The 19,402-nt window shown below is 40.7% G+C and overlaps 1 protein-coding gene across 3 annotated transcripts in view; it reads right to left on the reverse strand.

The window, feature by feature from the left end:
• The window catches only part of AMBRA1 (autophagy and beclin 1 regulator 1), a 213,486-nt gene that overhangs the window by 47,674 nt on the left and 146,410 nt on the right, over nt 1–19,402 (reverse strand). For all 3 annotated transcript variants that reach the window (XM_072986012.2, XM_072986011.2, XM_072986013.2), the window contains exons 13-14: nt 16,435–16,623; nt 15,848–16,002 (exon numbers count right to left, since the gene is read on the reverse strand). In XM_072986012.2, coding sequence (XP_072842113.1) covers nt 15,848–16,002; nt 16,435–16,623 — 344 coding nt within the window. The remainder of the gene's footprint in view (nt 1–15,847; nt 16,003–16,434; nt 16,624–19,402) is intronic.

Genomic DNA, 19,402 nt, shown 5'->3' on the forward strand with positions numbered 1-19,402 from the left:
TGATGCAGCCATTGTTGCCCACTCTGCTGAAGACCTCCAACAACTCATGAATCGTTTCAGCAAGGCCTGCCAAGACTTAGGACTAACAATCAGCCTGAAGGAAACACAAGTCATGGGCCAGGGCGTGGACTCACCTCCCTCTATTACCATTTCCACACAAGAATTGGAGGTTGTTCATGACTTTGTGTACCTTAGCTCAACAATCTCTGACACTTTCTCCCTAGATGTCAAGCTGGATAAACGCATTGGCAAAGCAGCTACAGTACCATGTTTTTAAGAATCACAAAGAGAGTATGGCTGAATAAGAAGCTGACGGCATATACTAAGATCCAGGTCTATAAAGCATGTGTCCTGAGCACACTCCTGTACTGCAGTGAGTCCTGGACCCTCTGTGCACGGCAGGAGAGGAAGCTGAACACCTTCCATATGTGTTGTCTCCAACGCATTTTTGGTATCACTTGGCAGGACAATGTTCCAAATAGAGTAGTCCTAGATCGAGCTGGAATTTTTAGCATGTATACATTACTGAAACAGTGACGTCTACGTTGGCTTGGGCATGTTGTGAGAATGGCTGATGGTTGGATTCCAAAACATCTCCTGTATGAATCAGTGCAGGGAAATCGCCCCCGAGGGAGCCCACAGCTGCAATACAATGATATCTGCGAGCGGGATCTGAAGCCTTTGGAAATGGATCTCAACAGATGGGAAACCTTGACATCTGAGTGTTCAGCCTGGAGGCAGGCGGTACATCATGGCCTCTCCCAATTTGAAGAGACCCTTGTCCAGCAGGCCGAGGCAAAGAGGCAGTCACTAAAACAGCAACATCAGGGAGCTAGACAGAGTACAGATTGTATTTGTCTTCAGTGTGGAAGGGATTATCACTCTCAAATTGGCCTTCTCAGCCACACTAGACGCTGTTTCAAGTCCTCCATGCAGAGCATGATACTATAGGATGCCTAATCTAATCTAAAAAGTCCAAATACCTAAAATACAAACACTTTAAATTGTTGTTTGTTTCATGCCTCCTGCTAAGCCATATTTGGGTAAATCCCAACAATCATCTACAACAGTGGTCATCAACCCCCAGTTTCAAGCCCAGTGCCAGTCTGTGGCCTGAGCTGGACCAGGCCGCAGAGACAGACCTCCCACACGTACTCCCCTCCCCACACCTGCTTTGTGCACACACGTGCATGCCAGCACCTGCATGAGCACTCCCCCACCCCTTCATGCATGCGCCTGAGCGAAGGGGTGGGGGAGCACTCATGCTGGCACTGGCACGCAGGCGCTCCCCCACCACTTTGCCCGTGCACCTGAGAGAGCACAGGTGCCCCACTTTCCTCAGAGGCTGAGCCGGACCGCGGTTTCAAAAAGGTTGGGGACTGCTGATCTACAAGGCCAACAGTCTCCATGATAATGTGGTTCCATTAAAATAAACACTTGAATCACAGGACAAGATTTTGAGCCTTTAGATTTTGTCTTTGCTAAGATTAGTAGCCAGCAAACAATAATGAACTATTTCTTCTTTTGTTTTATATATCACTGTCATCCAAGGCTTCATGTATGTAATGTTTTAAGCCACTAAAATCACCTGTTGAGACTTAAAAGCCTTTATGATATCTATGGGTCTGTTCTGATTACTATCTGGATTCAGTTATACATCCATACATATAAACTTTATTGTTTCTGGCCATAGACCTTTACAAGAATTCAGAATGTTGGATTCAGTCATTCTGGAGGATAAATCCTGGACTTGTTTTTCAAAGACTTGATATAGACAAGCCTGTACTGGAGCTCAGACTCACTGCAGGTGTAGAGGACAGATTAAGATGGCCCATCCCAGGAGACTGGTGGATCAGAATGGGTCTGACTGATCTTGAAAACTTCTGCATCAGCAAGTATTTATTTCAAAAGCCTTACTGAGGTCTGGAATGGAGAAATGGACTGGGTGGTTGAAATAATTACCCACTGAGCAGAAATACATGGGCTCATTGTTTTTCAAAGGATTTAGTGACTACAAAACAGATGGGCCAGGGATACGAGAAACACTGCAGGCAATGTGGAGTTAGCTCAGCAAAACATAGTCTGGAATCCATCAGAAGACCTATTTAATGACAGTGATGGTATCAAAGCAATTGTTCTTGTGTGTCCATCAGCACAGAGTCATCCAACTGAGCTATAAAGGATGGCCAGACTTATAATATTCTGGTCCAAGAGAAGAAAGTACAGTCTTTTATAACACACAGTGTCCAAGTGCCTGACATGTTCTGTATAAAATACAGTGGTACCTCGCAAGACGATTACCCCTCAAAACGACGAATCCGCATGATGATGAGGTTTTGCGACCGCCATTTTGCTTTGCCAAACAGTGATTCCTATGGGGGAATTTCGGTGGATGACGATTTGGTCCATGCTTCGCAGACCGTTTTTTCGCAAGACGACGATTTTTATAGCTGATCGTTGGCTTCGCAAAATGGCTTTCCTAGGGGCGATCATCACAAAACGGGTGTTTTCGGGCCCGTTTTTTGCAGGACAGCGATTTAAAACAGCTGATCGGCGCTTTGCAAAGCGGCCTCCCTATGGCCGTTTTTTGCTGGATGACGACGATTTTTCCCCATTGGAACGCATTAAACAGGTTTCAATGCATTCCAATGGGGAAATGCTTTTTGCAAGACAATGTTTTCACAAGACAGTGATTTCAATGGCACGAATTAACATCGTCTTGCGAGGCACCACTGTAGCTTGGATCCACTGTGACTTTAATGCCATAGCTCAGTGGTCCCCAACCTTGGGCCTCCAGATGTTCTTGGACTACAACTCCCAGAAGCCTCCACCACCACCTCTGCTGGCCAGGATTTCTGGGAGTTGAAGTCCAAGAATATCTGGAGGCCCAAGGTTGGGGAACCCTGCCATAGCTGATATAAGTCCAGTTGACTTATTTTTGGCTGCTGCTTATCCAATCATAATTGGTAGTTCTAAATTTTTCCAGTCCAAAGAAACAAACAGAATTATGGGGAGCTGAGACATACCATGGACACGTGTATTTATTTATTTGTCTTATTTATAGACCATCTTTCTCCCAATAAGGGACTCAAGCTGGCCCATAATATTAAAAAGAATAGAATTAAAAACACAATATACATTAAAAACAATTAAACTAAAAAACTGACTAAAATACATTGAATACTTAAAAACAACACATTAAAGGCTATCTTAGGTAAAAAAAGTAAAGGGGGGATTCAGGAACTCAGCCATATTAAAAGCCTGCCAGAAAAAGTGAGTCTTCAGCTGTCAATGTAAGGATAAAAGAGAGGGGCCCAATCTGACTGCCCGAGAGATAGCATTCCATAACCTAAGAAAGTCCCCATCAACCATGCCTGCATTGGCAATGGGACTGAGATAAGGGACCTCCTCTGATTATCTTAAGCACTGAGAAGACTCATATTGGGGAGATATGGTCCTTCGGGTAGCCTGTACCTAAGCCTTAGGTGGCTTTAGAGATAATGACCACCAGTCAGTGCACTTGTTACAGCAGGGGCATAGTATGCTCCCTATAAAGGGCCTCAGTCAGTAGTCTGGCTGCTGCATTTTGAATCAAGTTTCCGAATCATCATCAAAGGCATCCTTATACAGAGCACATTACAGTAATCCCAGTGAAATGTAATTAAGGTATGTGTCATTGTAGCCAAATCAGACATTTCAAGGAATGGACGCCGCTGGCACACCAGGATCAAGTCCTGGATGGCTGATGTTTTCCCTTTCACTGTCTGGCATTCAGCAGAAGCAGCATTTTTAATGCAAGGGGGCTATTATCAAGGTTATCCAGGAGGCAGCTGTAAGTGTCTGTCATCCAGTGTTCTCCTGGGTGCACAGATGTTCAGGGACTCTCTTCCAAAAAAGCAGAAATGCTGGTGTTGTTAGGGGCCCTGCAGAAGCTCTGCTTATAAATGCTTCTTCTTCCTCCTTGGCTATTTGGCATTTCCCCCTTCCTTTCCTGATTAATGAACGCAATACGATGTGGGAACTACTGGTACATACCTCTTTGAAACAGGATGTAGTTCCATTATTTCTAAAATAGGTAAAGGTAAAGGTTCCCCTTGACATTTTCAGTCCAGTCATGTCCGGCTTTAGGGGGTGGCGCTCATCCCGCTTTTCAAGCCATAGAGCCAGCGCCTGTCTGAAGACAGTTTTCCATTGTCACGTGGCCAGCGTGACTAGGGAACGCTGTTTTACCTTCCCACCAAGATGGTACCTATTTATCTACTCGCATTTACATGCTTTTGCATGCTTTCGAACCGCTAGGTTGGCAGGAGCTGGGACAAAGCAACGGGAGCTCACTCTGACGCGTGGATTCGATCTTATGACTGCTGGTCTTCTGACCTTGCAGCACAGGCTTCTGAGGTTTAGCCCACAGTGCCACCACGTCCCTTTTTATCTCTATATCTAAAATAGCTGGTAATAAAACATTTATTCTGTTTTAAACTTTCCCCAACAACCACTGTCACCATTATGGATGATCTCCATTCTTGGGCAAGATGCTGGAACCTATTGTGTGTTGAACAAATTTCTAGAGAAGATAAGATTATCTGTCAGTTTTAATGTCCCGTTTATGGGACAGAGACTGCCTGGGTTCCCTTAGTAGATGGGAAAGTAGATGGTGGAATGTGACCGTCCTAGTTCTGCTGGATCTTTCACAAGACAAGATTTTAGGCCTTAAATTTTTTTCTTTGCCAGTAAACATTAAACATTAACATTTAGAGTATCTATTTTAATTGTTTTATCTTTTTATTGTATTTTTATTTTATTTTAATTGTTGCAAACCGCAACAATTGTTGCAAACCTATGTGGGCAGCATAGAAGTTAAATTTAATAATAATAATAATAATTTCCTCTTTAATTTACACAACAGCACTTTGAAGCATTCTTCTACGGCGGTGCCAGCTATTCCTAGAAAGATGAATCCAGAAGCTGGTTCTGGGTGACCCCTGAATAGACTGCTGTGACTGCTGGTCTACGACATCCTCAGGTTGCTTCCAATTCTATTTAACATTCTCCTGAAACCACCAGGAAATATCTTCAGAATACAATACCCTAGTATATTGATAAAATCCAATCTTCTTCATTTCTTCCATCTATATTCAAAGAATAATAAAAAAAAATAATAATAATGTGCCATCAAGTAGAATGTGACTTATGGTGATACTTTTCAGGGTTTTCCAGGTAGAGAATACTCATAAGTGATTTACCATTCCCTTCTTCTTCAGGCATCCTGAGACAGTACTGCTTGTCCATGGCCACAGAGGGTGGCTCTACTCACAGGAGGCACAGTGGAGAATCGAACTTCCAACTCTGGCTCTGAAACCAGATACCTAAACTACTAAGCTATCCAGCCAGATAAATTCAAGGAAGCTCCTTTAATTTTGAACACAACTTTGATCAGTAATGGACAAGATTAGGAGGAACAAAATGAAACACAAAAGACAGAGTTGCTCTTCATCTGTCAAAATGCATGCAACAGGGACTCATCCTGATTCAGATGAATCGCATCCCCTTGAAAAATCAGATGAACAGTGTTCTGGATTCAGCCCTGAACCTGGACATCCAGGTTTTGACAGTGACCAGGCATTCCGAGAGATACTTAATGTGGCCATAAAGAATCATACTCTGGTTACTTCCTGTTTGGACTACTGTAAAACATTCTGAGTTATGTTGCCTTTCAAAAATGATCAGAAAATTCTGATAGTTCAGAATGCTATGATCGGGCTGTTAATAAGGGTTGGTTATAGAAAAATATATAACCCTCTGAATATAAAAGCTTCATTCACTACTGGTCCATTTCTGCCACACTTTAAAGAACCGGTTTAAGCTAAAAAGCACTATATCACTTGGATCAGACTACCTGAAAACCTGCTCAGGAGTTAAGATCTTCAGCAGAGAATTTGTCTCAGTCTCACCAATGTTGAAAGCATGTTTAGTGGTGATATAAAGGAGTGTCTTCTCAGTGGCAATTTTATGCTAAAAGAAAATCGGCTGCCTCTCTCATCCCCCATTTAGCTACAAGTTTTTTTACCCACTAACCATTGCCATTTTTCACAGTGAAAAGCTTCAGTGCAAAAGATCTGAATATCAATATCTGAAGATTCTCAGTCATCCAGGTGAGATTATCTGGAAGCTGAGTCATGACAACTGAACTTCTTTCTTATTACTCATCTTAGTAGCTTCTTCAGTCTAAAGAGAGTTGGAAGGAGACCCCTAATATGTCCTCCACATTGGTTTCAGTTCCACTTGGTCTGAATAGGCTCGTTAGATGGACAAAGGACGGGGGGGGGGGGGGGGGAGGGAGTGAAAATCCCACTTCTGAATATCTGAATATCAAATGGAAACAATCTCGAGGTATGAAATATCAAACTGAATCTGCAATTTATGTCTACTATCAATCACTGTGTCTTTATCTGGGGGGGGCATGTATAAAAATTTACCATGTAATCTCATTCTCATGTCTGAGGAAATACTGTAGATTTGATCCATGGATTACAGGTGAAAACAAAATAAAAATAAAAAGTTGAAAAAAGACAAAAACGTGGTGATCAATGGAAACTCAAATTAAAATAGTGATCTATGGAAATTCACATTAAAATACAGCAGTTGCTCTTTAAAATACTACAATGTTTTTGTCTTTTTATATATTTTTAATTTTGTTATTGTCTGATATGCTTACACAGACTAACACAGCTACCTCTTCTAAAAACCCCATTTATTTTTCCTTCTGCTGCAAAGAATGTACAGTGGCGCCCCGCTTAACGATTACCCTGCTCCACAACGATCTTTTTGTGATCGCTTTTGCGATCCCAAAACGATGTTTAAATAGGAAAAACCGCTTGATGATGATCGGTTCCCTGCTTCGAGAACCGATTTTTTGCTTTACGATGATCTAGAAACAGCTGATCACTGGGTTTCAAAATGGCCACCCACTGTGCAAAATGGCTCCCTGCTGTTTTTAGGACTGATTTTTCGCTTTACAGGCACCAGAAAATGACCACCCTATGGAGGATCTTCGCTGGACAATGAGGTATTTCGCCCATTGGAACACATTAACTGGTTTTTAATGCGTTTCAATGGTTTTTTTCCCCGCATGACGACGATTTCGTTCTACAGCTATTTTGCTGGAATGGATTATCGTCGTCAAGCAGGGCACCAGTGTAACTGCCTTTGGTAATTAAGCCGGGCTGCTGCTGAAATAATTTTAATTGAGCATTTCCTTTTTATATACATGTTTTTCAAACAAAATTTATCCTTTGATTATTTTTGTTTGCTCTCTATTACTGTTCTCTGCCTCAAGAGTGATTCTTGGCACAAAAGTGAAATATAAAAATTTAATAAATATGTAATAAATAAAACAGAATCATTTTCTAACCAGTTACAATGTCCACCTTCCTGCCAGTTTAGATCTAAGTCATAAACTCTATCACAAATGAATTCATCTTACAACACTCTTCTGAAAGCTACTCAAACTTTGGAAATTTCCAAAGAAGGGAACATTGGGGGGGGGGGTGTTGAAGTGGAAGGAGAAAAAAGAACAAACTATTTCAAATGCCTATTTACACACTGCCTGAATATGAGAGAGATAGAAGTTTTGTTAATTCACCCTCCAAAATTAATAGTGTTTTTATTAAGAGCCACCCCTTCAGAATGTTCTACCTGGAGAGACAGAATTTAGATTATAAATCCACCTCTCCTGTGTACCACCTCAGGCCAAGAGGTAGTTAAGCACAGGTGTGAAAGAAAGGAAGGAAAACAGGTTGTGTGAATATACAGACAACCATTCAAAGAACAAATGTTAAGAAAGTAAACTATCTTTCCACATAGTGAGTCTCCATGCATTCACACTGATGGATGAAGACTAGCAACTGAACTCCAAAGAAGGGGCAGAATGTAGGTACCTACACTCAGTACTGCACTGCAGAGTACAGCTCTCCTGAAAGAAGCGTCACTCTGAGAGTTGATGTTTAGTCAGTAATGTTGGATAAACATGGACTGTCTGGAACAAGTCAACAATTTGGGTAAGTCATGTCTTCCAAAGCATGTGTAGGTACCTACAGCTCTCATGGAATATTTGTTGAGCTTTTTGGCAAGGATGTCTTGGCCTGTGATTGCTTTAAGTCCAGAATAAGCTACAAAAAAGCCTAGTGGGTTGCCTGAATAGAACTATTCATTCTCTGAATGTAAATTGCCAATGCTCTTTTCATGTCCTGGGCGTGTACAGCCTCTTCCATTGATGCTGAGAAAGATGGGGAAAAGATATGAAATACAGTGTCATGAGCCAAGTGGAAGCTAGACATAGCCCTAGGTATGTCTCATCTAAATAAATACTACTTTCTCAGAAAAACAAGGGAGATAGTGTTAGCTTGCTTGTTAGTTTATTCACCTGCTCAACAGGCTGATATAATAAATACTATAAGGTGGTTCTTGCTGTGAGCAGCTCCAGAGAAGAAGCAGCCATTGCTGAATTTAAACTAGAGTGAGGCTCTATTATCTGGAAATAGATGAGCTGACAGAGCTGCTAAATAAACCTAAGGTGAGGAAAAAGACAATCTTGTATCACAAAAATAATAGTTTGAAAACTGAATTATTATAAGGGTCAAAGAAGTGCTTGTTAGCAAATGAGCAAAGGCCCGCTATTTGTGACTAAAGGGCTTGCAAGTAGACTGTTTGCTGGCATCCTGTATGATTTTGATTATCCAGGTCAGATTCTCCATGCTGTGAGACTGAGATAGAAGCTGGAATGAAAGAATACCATATTTTTCCATGTATATGACCACTCAATATATAAAATGACTCCTTAATTTTGACCCATGCTGGAGGCGGAGGAGCAGTTAATGGGCAACTGCTCCTCCAACTCAGTCTCTTCTACTGCTGCTGCTGCTGTCTCCGCTGCCCGCGCAATCACCTCCTCCAGAGTGACTCCTTTGCTTACGCCTCCTGCTGCCTCCGCCACCGGAGGGGACAAGGCAGATGTGAGCTGGAGGGAAGTCCCATCAGTCTCACTGGAGGAGGTGATCGGGCGGGCGGGGGAGGCAGCAGCAAGAGACACCCGAGCGCATGTAACTGCTCCTTTGCCTCCGTCTCTTGTTGCTGCTGCTGCCTCCACCACTGGAGGAGAAAGCCGTCAGCCCTGGAGGAGGCAATTGGGTGGTGGTGGTGGTGGCGGCGGCGGCGGCAGTGGCGGCAGCAAGAGGCGTGCATGCGACTGCTCCTTTGCCTCTGCCTCCTTCCGTGCATAAACCCCTGCTCAATTTTTCCTCTAATTATTTTAGGAAAAAGTGTCGTTTAGAAAAATATCCAGTCATGGTAGAAGTTAGAGATATTTCTGATGATTGATCCAAAACAATAGATAAAACTATTTTTGGCACGGTCACCGCAATGTTATCAACATTGCACGCAGCCTCTTGTGTCAAAGTTTCACTACTCTGGTGAGTAGTAATGATCGTGAGAATAAACAAAGACATTTTCTACACTGTAGGGAAAGAGCATCTCCAAGAGAGCCCCGCTCTGTTTCCATTCTGCTGAACTAAAGTGGAAGATTATTTTTATGTTCCTGGAAGTGAATGTGTCAATATCTGGCCTGCCCCATTTGTGAAAAACCTCTGCGTGCAAACAAGATATAGTTCCCATTTGTAAATTTGTTTGCACTGTCTACTTAACAGCTTACCCAGATGATTCATGTCTTGTCGAACATGAACTGTTATGATTTAGATTCACCAACGGCAAAAATTAGGGCAAAGTTCAGTATTTTTTCTACCTGATGCCTCTTTATTTGTTCACTTACTATATTATGGTAGAGTTGTTGGTAAGCAATTTCTACTATTGTATCAATTAAGGAGATGATTGCTTTACAAATGTTGAATATCACCAGCAGCCCAAGGAAGCTGATCTGATCACTTCTTCTTCAGCCGTCCATTAACATAATACTTTATACAATAACTACCTGATCTGTCTTTGGAAACATTAATGGTGGTCATTGTTATTCATAATTCTGGTGGAAGGAATGCCTGAAAGAAGTTGTGATCTCTAAGCCACCAATGCAGGGATAATAAAATTTTTGGTGTAACCATCAATCACATTCATTTCTAGTCAAATGCTGGATTCTGGTGTTGGAGCAAATAAGATTACTGTATAGAGATCTCATATGCAGTTGCGCAAACCACAGAACTGATATTATTGATGCTAAAAGCTTCATGCTCCTGAGAATAATGCCAGTAAAATGTTCACTGGTAGCTTTAGGCATAACCTGAATTGAGAAATATCTTTGGGAACCATGACTATGTCTCTTGTGGAAATTAGTCTGGCTCCTAGGAAAGATATGTCCCACTGTAGTTATGTGCTGTCAAGATGTCTCCAATTTATGGCAACCTAAGAAAGAGTGACATTCAAAATGTCCTATCATTAACAGCTCTGCTCAGCTCTTGCAAAAACAAGGCTATGGCTTCCTTAACAGAGTCAATTGATCTCATATTTGATCTTCTTCATTTCCTGTTGCATTCAACAACAGACATGTCTAGAGATGGGAGTCAAATGTGACTTCACAATGATGCATATACCTAAATCTTTTAGGAGAGGAATCACATTACAGGTGTTACTGAAGGTAGGATTCTATGTGTGCACCCAGACACTCTTCAATATATAGAAAGACAATTATGCTGTGCCTTCTCAGGTGCATGGTGGTGACAGCCATAATCTTTGTAAACACTTTCAGCACCACTGATAGACCAAAGGGTAGAACTGATATTGATTGGAAGCTCCTCCAAGTGTGAAATTGAGAAACTGGCAATGTGACAGATGAACTGATCTGTGAAAACAAGCATAGTTCAGATGTATCGCTGTAAACCAATCATCTTATCTGAATAAGGAGAAAAGAGCAGACACAGCCACCGCTAGGAAACACTGTGTAATAATGTTTTGTGTTGACACCTTGGAGGTCTAAAATAGGCTGGATGTCTCCATCCTTTTTAATTTTTTTGTTTGTTGTTTGCAATGTGAAGTACCTAGACTATTAGCCAATGGGACTATGATGAGGAGGAACAGTCTTGACGGTTCCTTTGTTGAGTAGTTTGTCAATCTTTTGAAAGAGAGGCATTGTAGGAAGCATTGAGAAGAGCATGTGTGTAGATGGTAAGCCACGGGACTCTATTTGATAGCTTAACTGCATTACAGCAAGGATTCTTTGATCAATACGTACTGCATTTTTCCATGTATAAGACAATATCTTTATCTAAAATCTTTAGACTAAAAATTGAGGGTCCTCTTATACATGGAAGTAAGGGGGGGAAGGGATCAAAGGGCTGCAGGATCGCAGCCCTTTGATCCTGCAGCCCTTTCACGGCTGATTTCCCCCTCCACTTCCTAAGATCACTGCTCTCCCCCTCCACTTCTGCAGCCCTTTAATCCTGCTTTTGCGGGGCTTAGGAAGTGAAGGGGGAAAGCAGCGAGTGGGGGTAGTCTTATACACTGTGTTGTCTTATACACAGAAAAATACGGTATTCTGTTCCAGGCTGGGAGGTGTTGAACTAGCCTGGTACCAAACACGGTGGCCTATCTGTGTTCTGTATTTAACTCTTCGCTCCTTTTAGATGAAAAAAGACCATGACTTTCCAAAGGTATTTCAGCTAACCTGACCCTAACACCTTGCAAAATATACATGGGACAGAGCCATGAATGATACTGTGAAGTAACTGCTTGCACAAAGGATCTTGTGGAGCACTCCAATGCATGTTTTGCCAACTTAATCTAGTATACTGCTACCTTATTGGCTTCTTTGAGAAAACTACTGCAAATTGCTTCTTCTGGAAGATAGTCCATGACAACAACAGCCTCTTCTGAAAGAAACATCTCATCCAGGGATGATTTTGTAAGGCCTAGGGCAATCCCAGAATAAGCCTTTCAACCTAACCAATCCAATTACCTTCTTCTTCCAGAGAGACATATATAACTCTCTTCTTCTCAATCAGGAAACCATTATAACTAAATTATCCAAATTATCCAAAATAAAATTATCCAGATGACAGTTAAATCCTGGTGTTAATGATGGCCTTTGGAAGATTTCCTTCACAGATTTCATTAAGGATGACCACAAGGGAAGTGTCACTAGCACGTTATTTAGGACCTGAAGGGCCGAGAACACTGGATCTCCCAGTGACTGCTCCTGCCTATATTGTATATTTAGCAAATCTAGTTAAGAGTTTGAAGTGTGATGCCATGTCATCCAAAGGAGAAGGAGCACTGCTGGTGGACACTAACAAAGATGATAATCACTGTGGTTGTATTACAAATGAGACTGACTGAACTCTACTGTCATCAGTTCACTACCTGTCACAGCACGCTGTGAAGAAAGTTGGTCAAGCTACACTCTTCACTTGAGAAATAAGAAATGCAGCAGAAGAATGTGCTTATACTGGTTAAACCTGAGTGCTGGGAGCCACATTACTGAATGACTGCAATACAGGCTGAGTAACTATGCCCACTGGGATAAAGATAGGCATGACTGATGCCAAATGGAATGGAGAGCACAGCTGAAGTAGTAGCAGGGGTAAGTTTTGTAGCCATTATTGGCTGAGCAGCTGATACTGATGTAGACACAACTGACACTTTAGATGCTGGTGTTGAGGATGGTCAATATATTGTTGGGATCTTTGTTTTTCAACTCACCAATGTTGAGTGATCCTATTTGGGGAGCACCCATGGTGTCTCCATTATAAAGATCAATACTGTAACTGTTGTCAAGCTAGTGAGCAGAGGTGTGCAGATTTGTGTTTCTGGACTATAATTACCAGAATTCCCCAGGTATACCTCTAACAATCAAAATATTCCCACATGAGAATGTGAAGCAGGTGCATTTATTTTTATTTGGACTCTAAGAATTCTCCTTTCTTGGAGTTCTACTTGCCAGATAGATACCTGATTTATGCTCACCTGGAGGAAGGCTGGGCTGGAAGAACTCAAAGTCCAGGACAAGCTGAGTTCAAACATAGTTTGTTTTACTCCCAGAAATCTGCAGCAAAATAGGCTTGGGCTTCGTTTAGTCTGGGCCATGAGGACTTTCAGCCCAGGCTCCCTGCAAGTGAGCACAATTTAAGCGTATGTCTGGCAGGTGGAACACGGCAATGGAGAATTGTGGAATTCAGAATTCCCAAAAATCCAAATTACCTCATTTGGTAATGACACTGTGTTTGTCAATAGTATCATATTGCCAGTATTCATGTTCTTCAGATCCTCTGCACGAACAATTAAGTTGACAGTGAATTTGTATACAGTTGCTTGTACATCAGATTGTGCCCCACACTCCTACAGGATTTCCTCCAACAGCTCACTTGAAATGGCTTGCACCCCCTCTTCCAATTGTAACCAAAAAATAAAATCAGGAACAGATTCTGCTACCGCAAAAACTGCCTTATATTGAGTCAGACAGTTAGTTTGTCTAGTCAAATACTGTCTATTATGGCTGGCAGAAGCTCTTTGTGGTTTCAACCAGGATATTTCCAAAGTCACCCCAGAGAATTCTGCTACACTCTAGTGATCTTCTATTCAAGTGGTAGATAGGCCAGCTATGCAAAATGTTATAAGAAGCACCCATGGGAAATTCAAAATTTCCAATCAAATTCTGTGGTAAGGTAACCATAAAGATTAAAATTAGAAACAATAAAATCAATGTGGTCAAAATCAAAAGTATTAAAATCAGTGAGACAAAACACAATAGGAAAAAAGAGGATACCTGTGGGACTACAACATTTTCACAGATTTTCCAGTGTTTTACTGAATAACCTTAATTTCAGGTGCAACTACGTGACTAAATCCAACAGCAAATGAAAATCCCACAGGAGTTCTATTTTTTCTGCTTTGAGAACAAATGAATATGTGAATAACAGTATTATGAAGTACTTTTATTGAAAAATCAGGAGCATTTTGGGATACTAAGAATATTTCACTAATACAGAATTTTTTGGGGGGGGGGAGTGTCCTGTAGCATCTAGGCAGCATCCTGATCCCAAAGTATTTTTCAAAAATAACAACAAAAGGACGGGAACTTTTTTCTCTAAAGTAAGTTAGAGTTGATGGGGTCCTCCAACTTGTATTAACATTAAAAAAGAGACACATTATGTTTGCTTAACAAATATGATTTCAGTTACTTCTGATTTATTTAGAGCACTGTTTCCCAACCTGGGTTATGACCCCCACAAAGTGTTTTCTTGGGGGGAGGTTGCAGCCTTTGTCAAATAATTTCTTCCTTGTCCTTTTGGAGCAGGATATTAAAGTTAGTGTCCATGTGTATGTATGAGAAACAGGCCTTTGAGGAGAGAAAGAAGGCTCTAGTTTCTGAACAGGGATGACAAGGAAGGGGATTTCTGGAGAACAGAAAGAAAGGGAGGAAAAAGAAAAAGAAAAAAGAAAAAAAACTCTCACACAATAAACACCCAGAAGTGACATAAAATAAATGGTCTGCCACTTCCATAGAGGATGCAAGGAAAGTATCATGCTGATTTCTGAGGGGGATCCCCTCTGTGTGAAGGTTTTGCACCCTCCCTGGGTAGCACAGTGTCATTCCATCCCCTGGCCCATCTTTGAAATCCTCTGCTCTTCTCCCTCTACAGTTCTGAACTCCTGGTGCAGTCAGCAGCAGAACAGTAGAAGGGAAAGCAGCAGCAGTGTTAACAATGTCACCATGTTGGGGAATGATGACAATGCCTATTTATGGAAACATGGTGGGAGAGGGTCATAAGGTACTCGGCTATTATAAAAGGAGGTAACAACTCAAAAAAATGGATTTAGAGGGACCAGTGTGCTGCCCACTCTTTGTGCTATTATTCTTAATGCTATCATAATCAAACCAAATCAAACCAAAAACTAGCCATGAAACAAGGAATGAATATATCCAATAGAGTAGCATGATGTACAGTCGCTGTAACATACAATATCACTCTTATTTCTGAATTTACTTTTCAAAAACTGTTTGTTGTCTAATACAGTTTCCAGGCTAAAATCTTAAAATATGTGTGGAATTATTAAACCTATAAACAAAGTAAGAAGCTTTATTCAGAATAACATTTTAAAGATGTAGGGCAATTTTTTATTTAATTAAACAGTCTGTTCAAACAAGTAATTTTCAGTTTAAATTAATAGTCTCTTTTAGCTTAAGAACTCAGAGCAAGCAGCAACAATGAGACATTTTCCTTGGCACTTAAGGGCCTACAATCTAGGCTTATCGCTTCCCACGCAATGAAAGTAACATTGGTTAGAAATGGAGAATCTGAAAGCAGATAGTATCATGAAGTCCATATCTTGACCAAAGAAGATGTTATTAATGTATATTAATGTATAAGCAACACCACTTTCTTCTCAAAGACTATAGTTTATTTTAGTCTGGGATAGTCTGACAGATAATGATTGTTCATGGTTATCCAATCATCCATGATCAAGATAGATTCCTTGCTGCAAAATTGCTTTTTTAAAGCCTTCATCAGATTGTCCACTGATATAAAGTTCCTTGCACTGTCATTACAAGGAAGGATTTATTGGTAACACTATCCTTACTCCGAATTCAGTGTAGATTTTCAATTAGTATTACCACAGCCATTACTGATTTTTCATAGCAGTATCTGTTTTACAATATTCTTCAGTGATGTTGAAACATCATAGAGTGAAAACTAAGGAGACAACTAAGGCTGAAATTTCTGTGGACCTTCTCATAACTCTGCTTCACTGAAAATAGGAAAACTTACCTGTAAACACACAGAAGACAAGGAAGATAATGAACCAAGATACAGACACGGAAACAGGCACACAAAGAAATTTTACTTACCCTCATTGAGGTTTCTCCCCCATGTGGTTGCTGAAGCCTGAAGACCTGAGCCACCATATGTTCTGTGGAAGGGTGCAGCAGAATGCGGCGGGATGCCAATCCTACCATGACATACCTGCCCATTGGGGACAGGCTCACAGAAATGGCATTAGGACCTATGGATCAAACATAAATAATTTTCTGCTTTCCATCTTTTCCATTTCTACAATGTAGGATGTAACAAACTTGACTATGGATCCTTAAAAAAAGAAAGATGTGTGAAATATTACAAGCACTAATTAGAAATCTGTAAGAGTATTACTTGCCCATTATCACAACAGCAGTGTCAGTACTGCACAGATAATACAGTTGAATGAGCTTGCTGAGAGACATGACATAATAACATGCTACAGACCTACTTAGGGTCTATATATTCTTGCATTTCAAATCAATACAGGGTTATGATTCTACAGACATCTTTCCTCCAGCTGTGAAATATTTTATTTGCTTATTTCTGAAAGGCTGCACTTCTGTTTCTGAGTATGTTGTGAGACTAGAATCTCGGGTATTCCTTCCACCACCATGTGAATCCATCCATGGGCTCTTACCAAATCGCTTTGTGTAGAGCATTTCACCCAAGTTGTGTGGTGCTAGAGAATACACCGCCAGTATTCCCTCATCAGGAAAGCCCCGCTGACTGCTCGGAATGAAAGCTGCCAGGAGCTGTCCATCTGCAGAAATATCACAGCTGGCATCATTGTAGATCTTGCAGTTCTGAACAAGCACATTCACAGAGGCTGCAAAGAGGGGGCAGAGAAATCAAGAATTAGAAGGAAGAATAAAAAATACAAATCTAAAAAGAGTACTATACTTCATACACAATTGTGCTATTGAGTCCATCTTGACTTACAGCAGTCCCTCTTCCCCCAAGGTTTTCTAACTATTAAGCACTCAAAAACAGATTGCCAGTCCTTCCTTTTGGTAGTGCTCCAGGACCATGCAGCTTGTTCCAGGGCCATACAGATGGCAGGACATGTAAGTTGATCAGCCACATATGCTCCAGGAGTGTTCAGCTGGTTTTCTTCCAGGGAACACAGGGAGATTTCAAATGCTCACCCCTAGCTCTACAGCCAGATGCTACCCACCGGGCAATATCAGCTCTTGCAGAACTTCAGTATTCCCAAGACTGCTCTGAAGTAGTCCTTGTTTTGTTGGATACCTATATCTGAGGAACAGCAATCCACATATTTCTGAGCAGTGATTGGCAAGCTGAGGTCCACAATATGACGCTGAGGTGCAATTCCTATCAGCCCTAGCCAGCACACCAATGGAAAAGAATGCTCGGGTTTGCAATACAGCAAGATCTGATGATGACAAGTTGACCAAACATGAAGATTTATTTTGGTCCTTTACATATAATTGCTCACACAGTTGTTTCATTTCATTTTCAAGTGTTAAAGAACAATATCTAAAAAGTATTTATCACTTGCATTACAGCTTTATGTTAATAATTGTTACTTATTACTACCACAATGATTTGGTATTCATGAATTAGAGGATCTGATGCCCAGAGGATGAGAAATTTTGAGAAACCCATGATTATTATCAGCAGATCTGTATGTGGAATCAAAAACTACTTGGACTGATGTGCTGAGATGGAACGTTTCATAGAAGACTGCTGAGGTCTAGAGAAACTGATACTACCCAGTTGGTAATGATGATAAGTGGACAGGTTACTCACTGTAACTTTAGAAGAGTAACCATGTTAGTCTGTGCTAGCATATCAGGCCAAAAGAAAAGAAAAATAAAAGACAAAGAAGACAAAATTGTGGCACTTCAAAGACTAAGTGCTGTATTTTAATGTGAGCATTTGTGGAAAAATTATGACATTTAAACTGGGTTTCACATAGCACCATATTTGGCACAGCTGTAGCAGACAGTCTGTTCTTGCTCTGCTGTGGCAAATTCAGGCATGTTTGGACAAAGGGTTTTTGGATTATGATTTTTAAAAGCAAAACTGTTTTCCCCCATTCATAAACAGGGAACCCCCAACTATACCAGATTTAAAACAGCTCACTTAAATCTCAAAAACAATCTTGCTTATCTTGAAAGATTTCCATCATTTGGAAAACATGGCAATATTAGTTTATCTGAGAGGTTATTCTGCTTTGCCATTTCATTAAGTCCAAAACCGTCTTTAAAAATATTTTGGCATCAAGAGACTGCAACCACCTTCCAGCAGGCTCTGCTCAACTCCAGCAACAACAGCCCAGACCATGTGCTCATCTTCTGGGATCCTCTAGCACCAGGTAATTCTACATGAGGGGCATTTCTGTTGGAATGTGAGTTACCGTATGCATACTTAAACCATACTAAAACTTCTCATTTGTGAATGTCAGATACTGTGTTTCTCTATCCAAGATTCAAAACACTAGGATACAGCCTGATATTACTGCACAATACTCTGCCCATGCTGCCAGCAGGAAAAAGGATGCCAAACTTTACATAGCAAAGGGCAGTCTAAATGTTGACGACACCACCGTCAACAGTCCAAATGATCCAAAGCAGGGTTTCCAAGGACATTTAGGGGTATGCAAAAACAAAAAACAAACAAAAATGAATAATGGAGAGAAAGGGTACATACACCAATAGTGTAAGAAAGTATAATTCGATAATTATTTTCAAAGTTTCAGACAAAACTAAATCTATGAAAAAATTACATTTTTGGAGGTCATGTGCTGAAAAAGGCCAACCTGAGATATTTGAAATTTTACAGAATTCCTTATCCAGGAACAAGCTACAGCTCTTCCAGGAAATGAGCAAGAAAATAACTGAACACTTGAAAGCACTAAAATCATCCTCCAAGAAGTACTTCTCAAAACCTGCAAAAGACAACAACTGGATTGCAAATCCCTTTGAAGAAGAATACTTCCAAGCTGCCAGACTATCAATCAAGGAAAAAGAGAAGTTGTTCAAACTTCTGATTGATACTACTTTAAAAGCTGAATTCAAAGAAAAATCCCTTATTAACTTTTGGGCAGACATCAGCAAGAGACTATTAACAGCTTTCTGACAAGGACTCAAGTTTCTGTTTCCATTTACAAATACAGAGCAAGTGGAAAGGGCTATCTCTTCCTATACCTTTATAATCATGTCCTTGAATTGACCATGCATATCTCATCTACCAGCCATGTAACACTGCACACTCTAATGCTAACCATACCTAAGAAACTTTTTGGTGAGTAGGTACCAGCTGAGGCCTCAATAGCTCAGTTCCTAATGGTCCGGCTGAACAACAATAACAGATGCTCCAAATCAGCTAAATTAAATTAATATAATATAATATATTAAGAAATAAAATAAAATTGAAGGGCTGAATATCAGGTGTATGTTGTTTGCCACAGTTCTTCAACCAGCTAGTGGACTGAGAGACAGTCTACTGAATACTGTGGATCACAATACTGTTCTCATAGTATGAGCAAAAATGCTGGACAGGATTGATAACAGAAACAGTTACTATTGTAAAGTTTGCTTCTGGATGACATTGAGCATAAGCAACAGTAAATTGATAATGAT

This window comes from Pogona vitticeps, chromosome 1, assembly GCF_051106095.1.
Source record: "Pogona vitticeps strain Pit_001003342236 chromosome 1, PviZW2.1, whole genome shotgun sequence".
In the NCBI taxonomy this organism is placed as follows: Eukaryota; Metazoa; Chordata; class Lepidosauria; order Squamata; family Agamidae; genus Pogona; species Pogona vitticeps.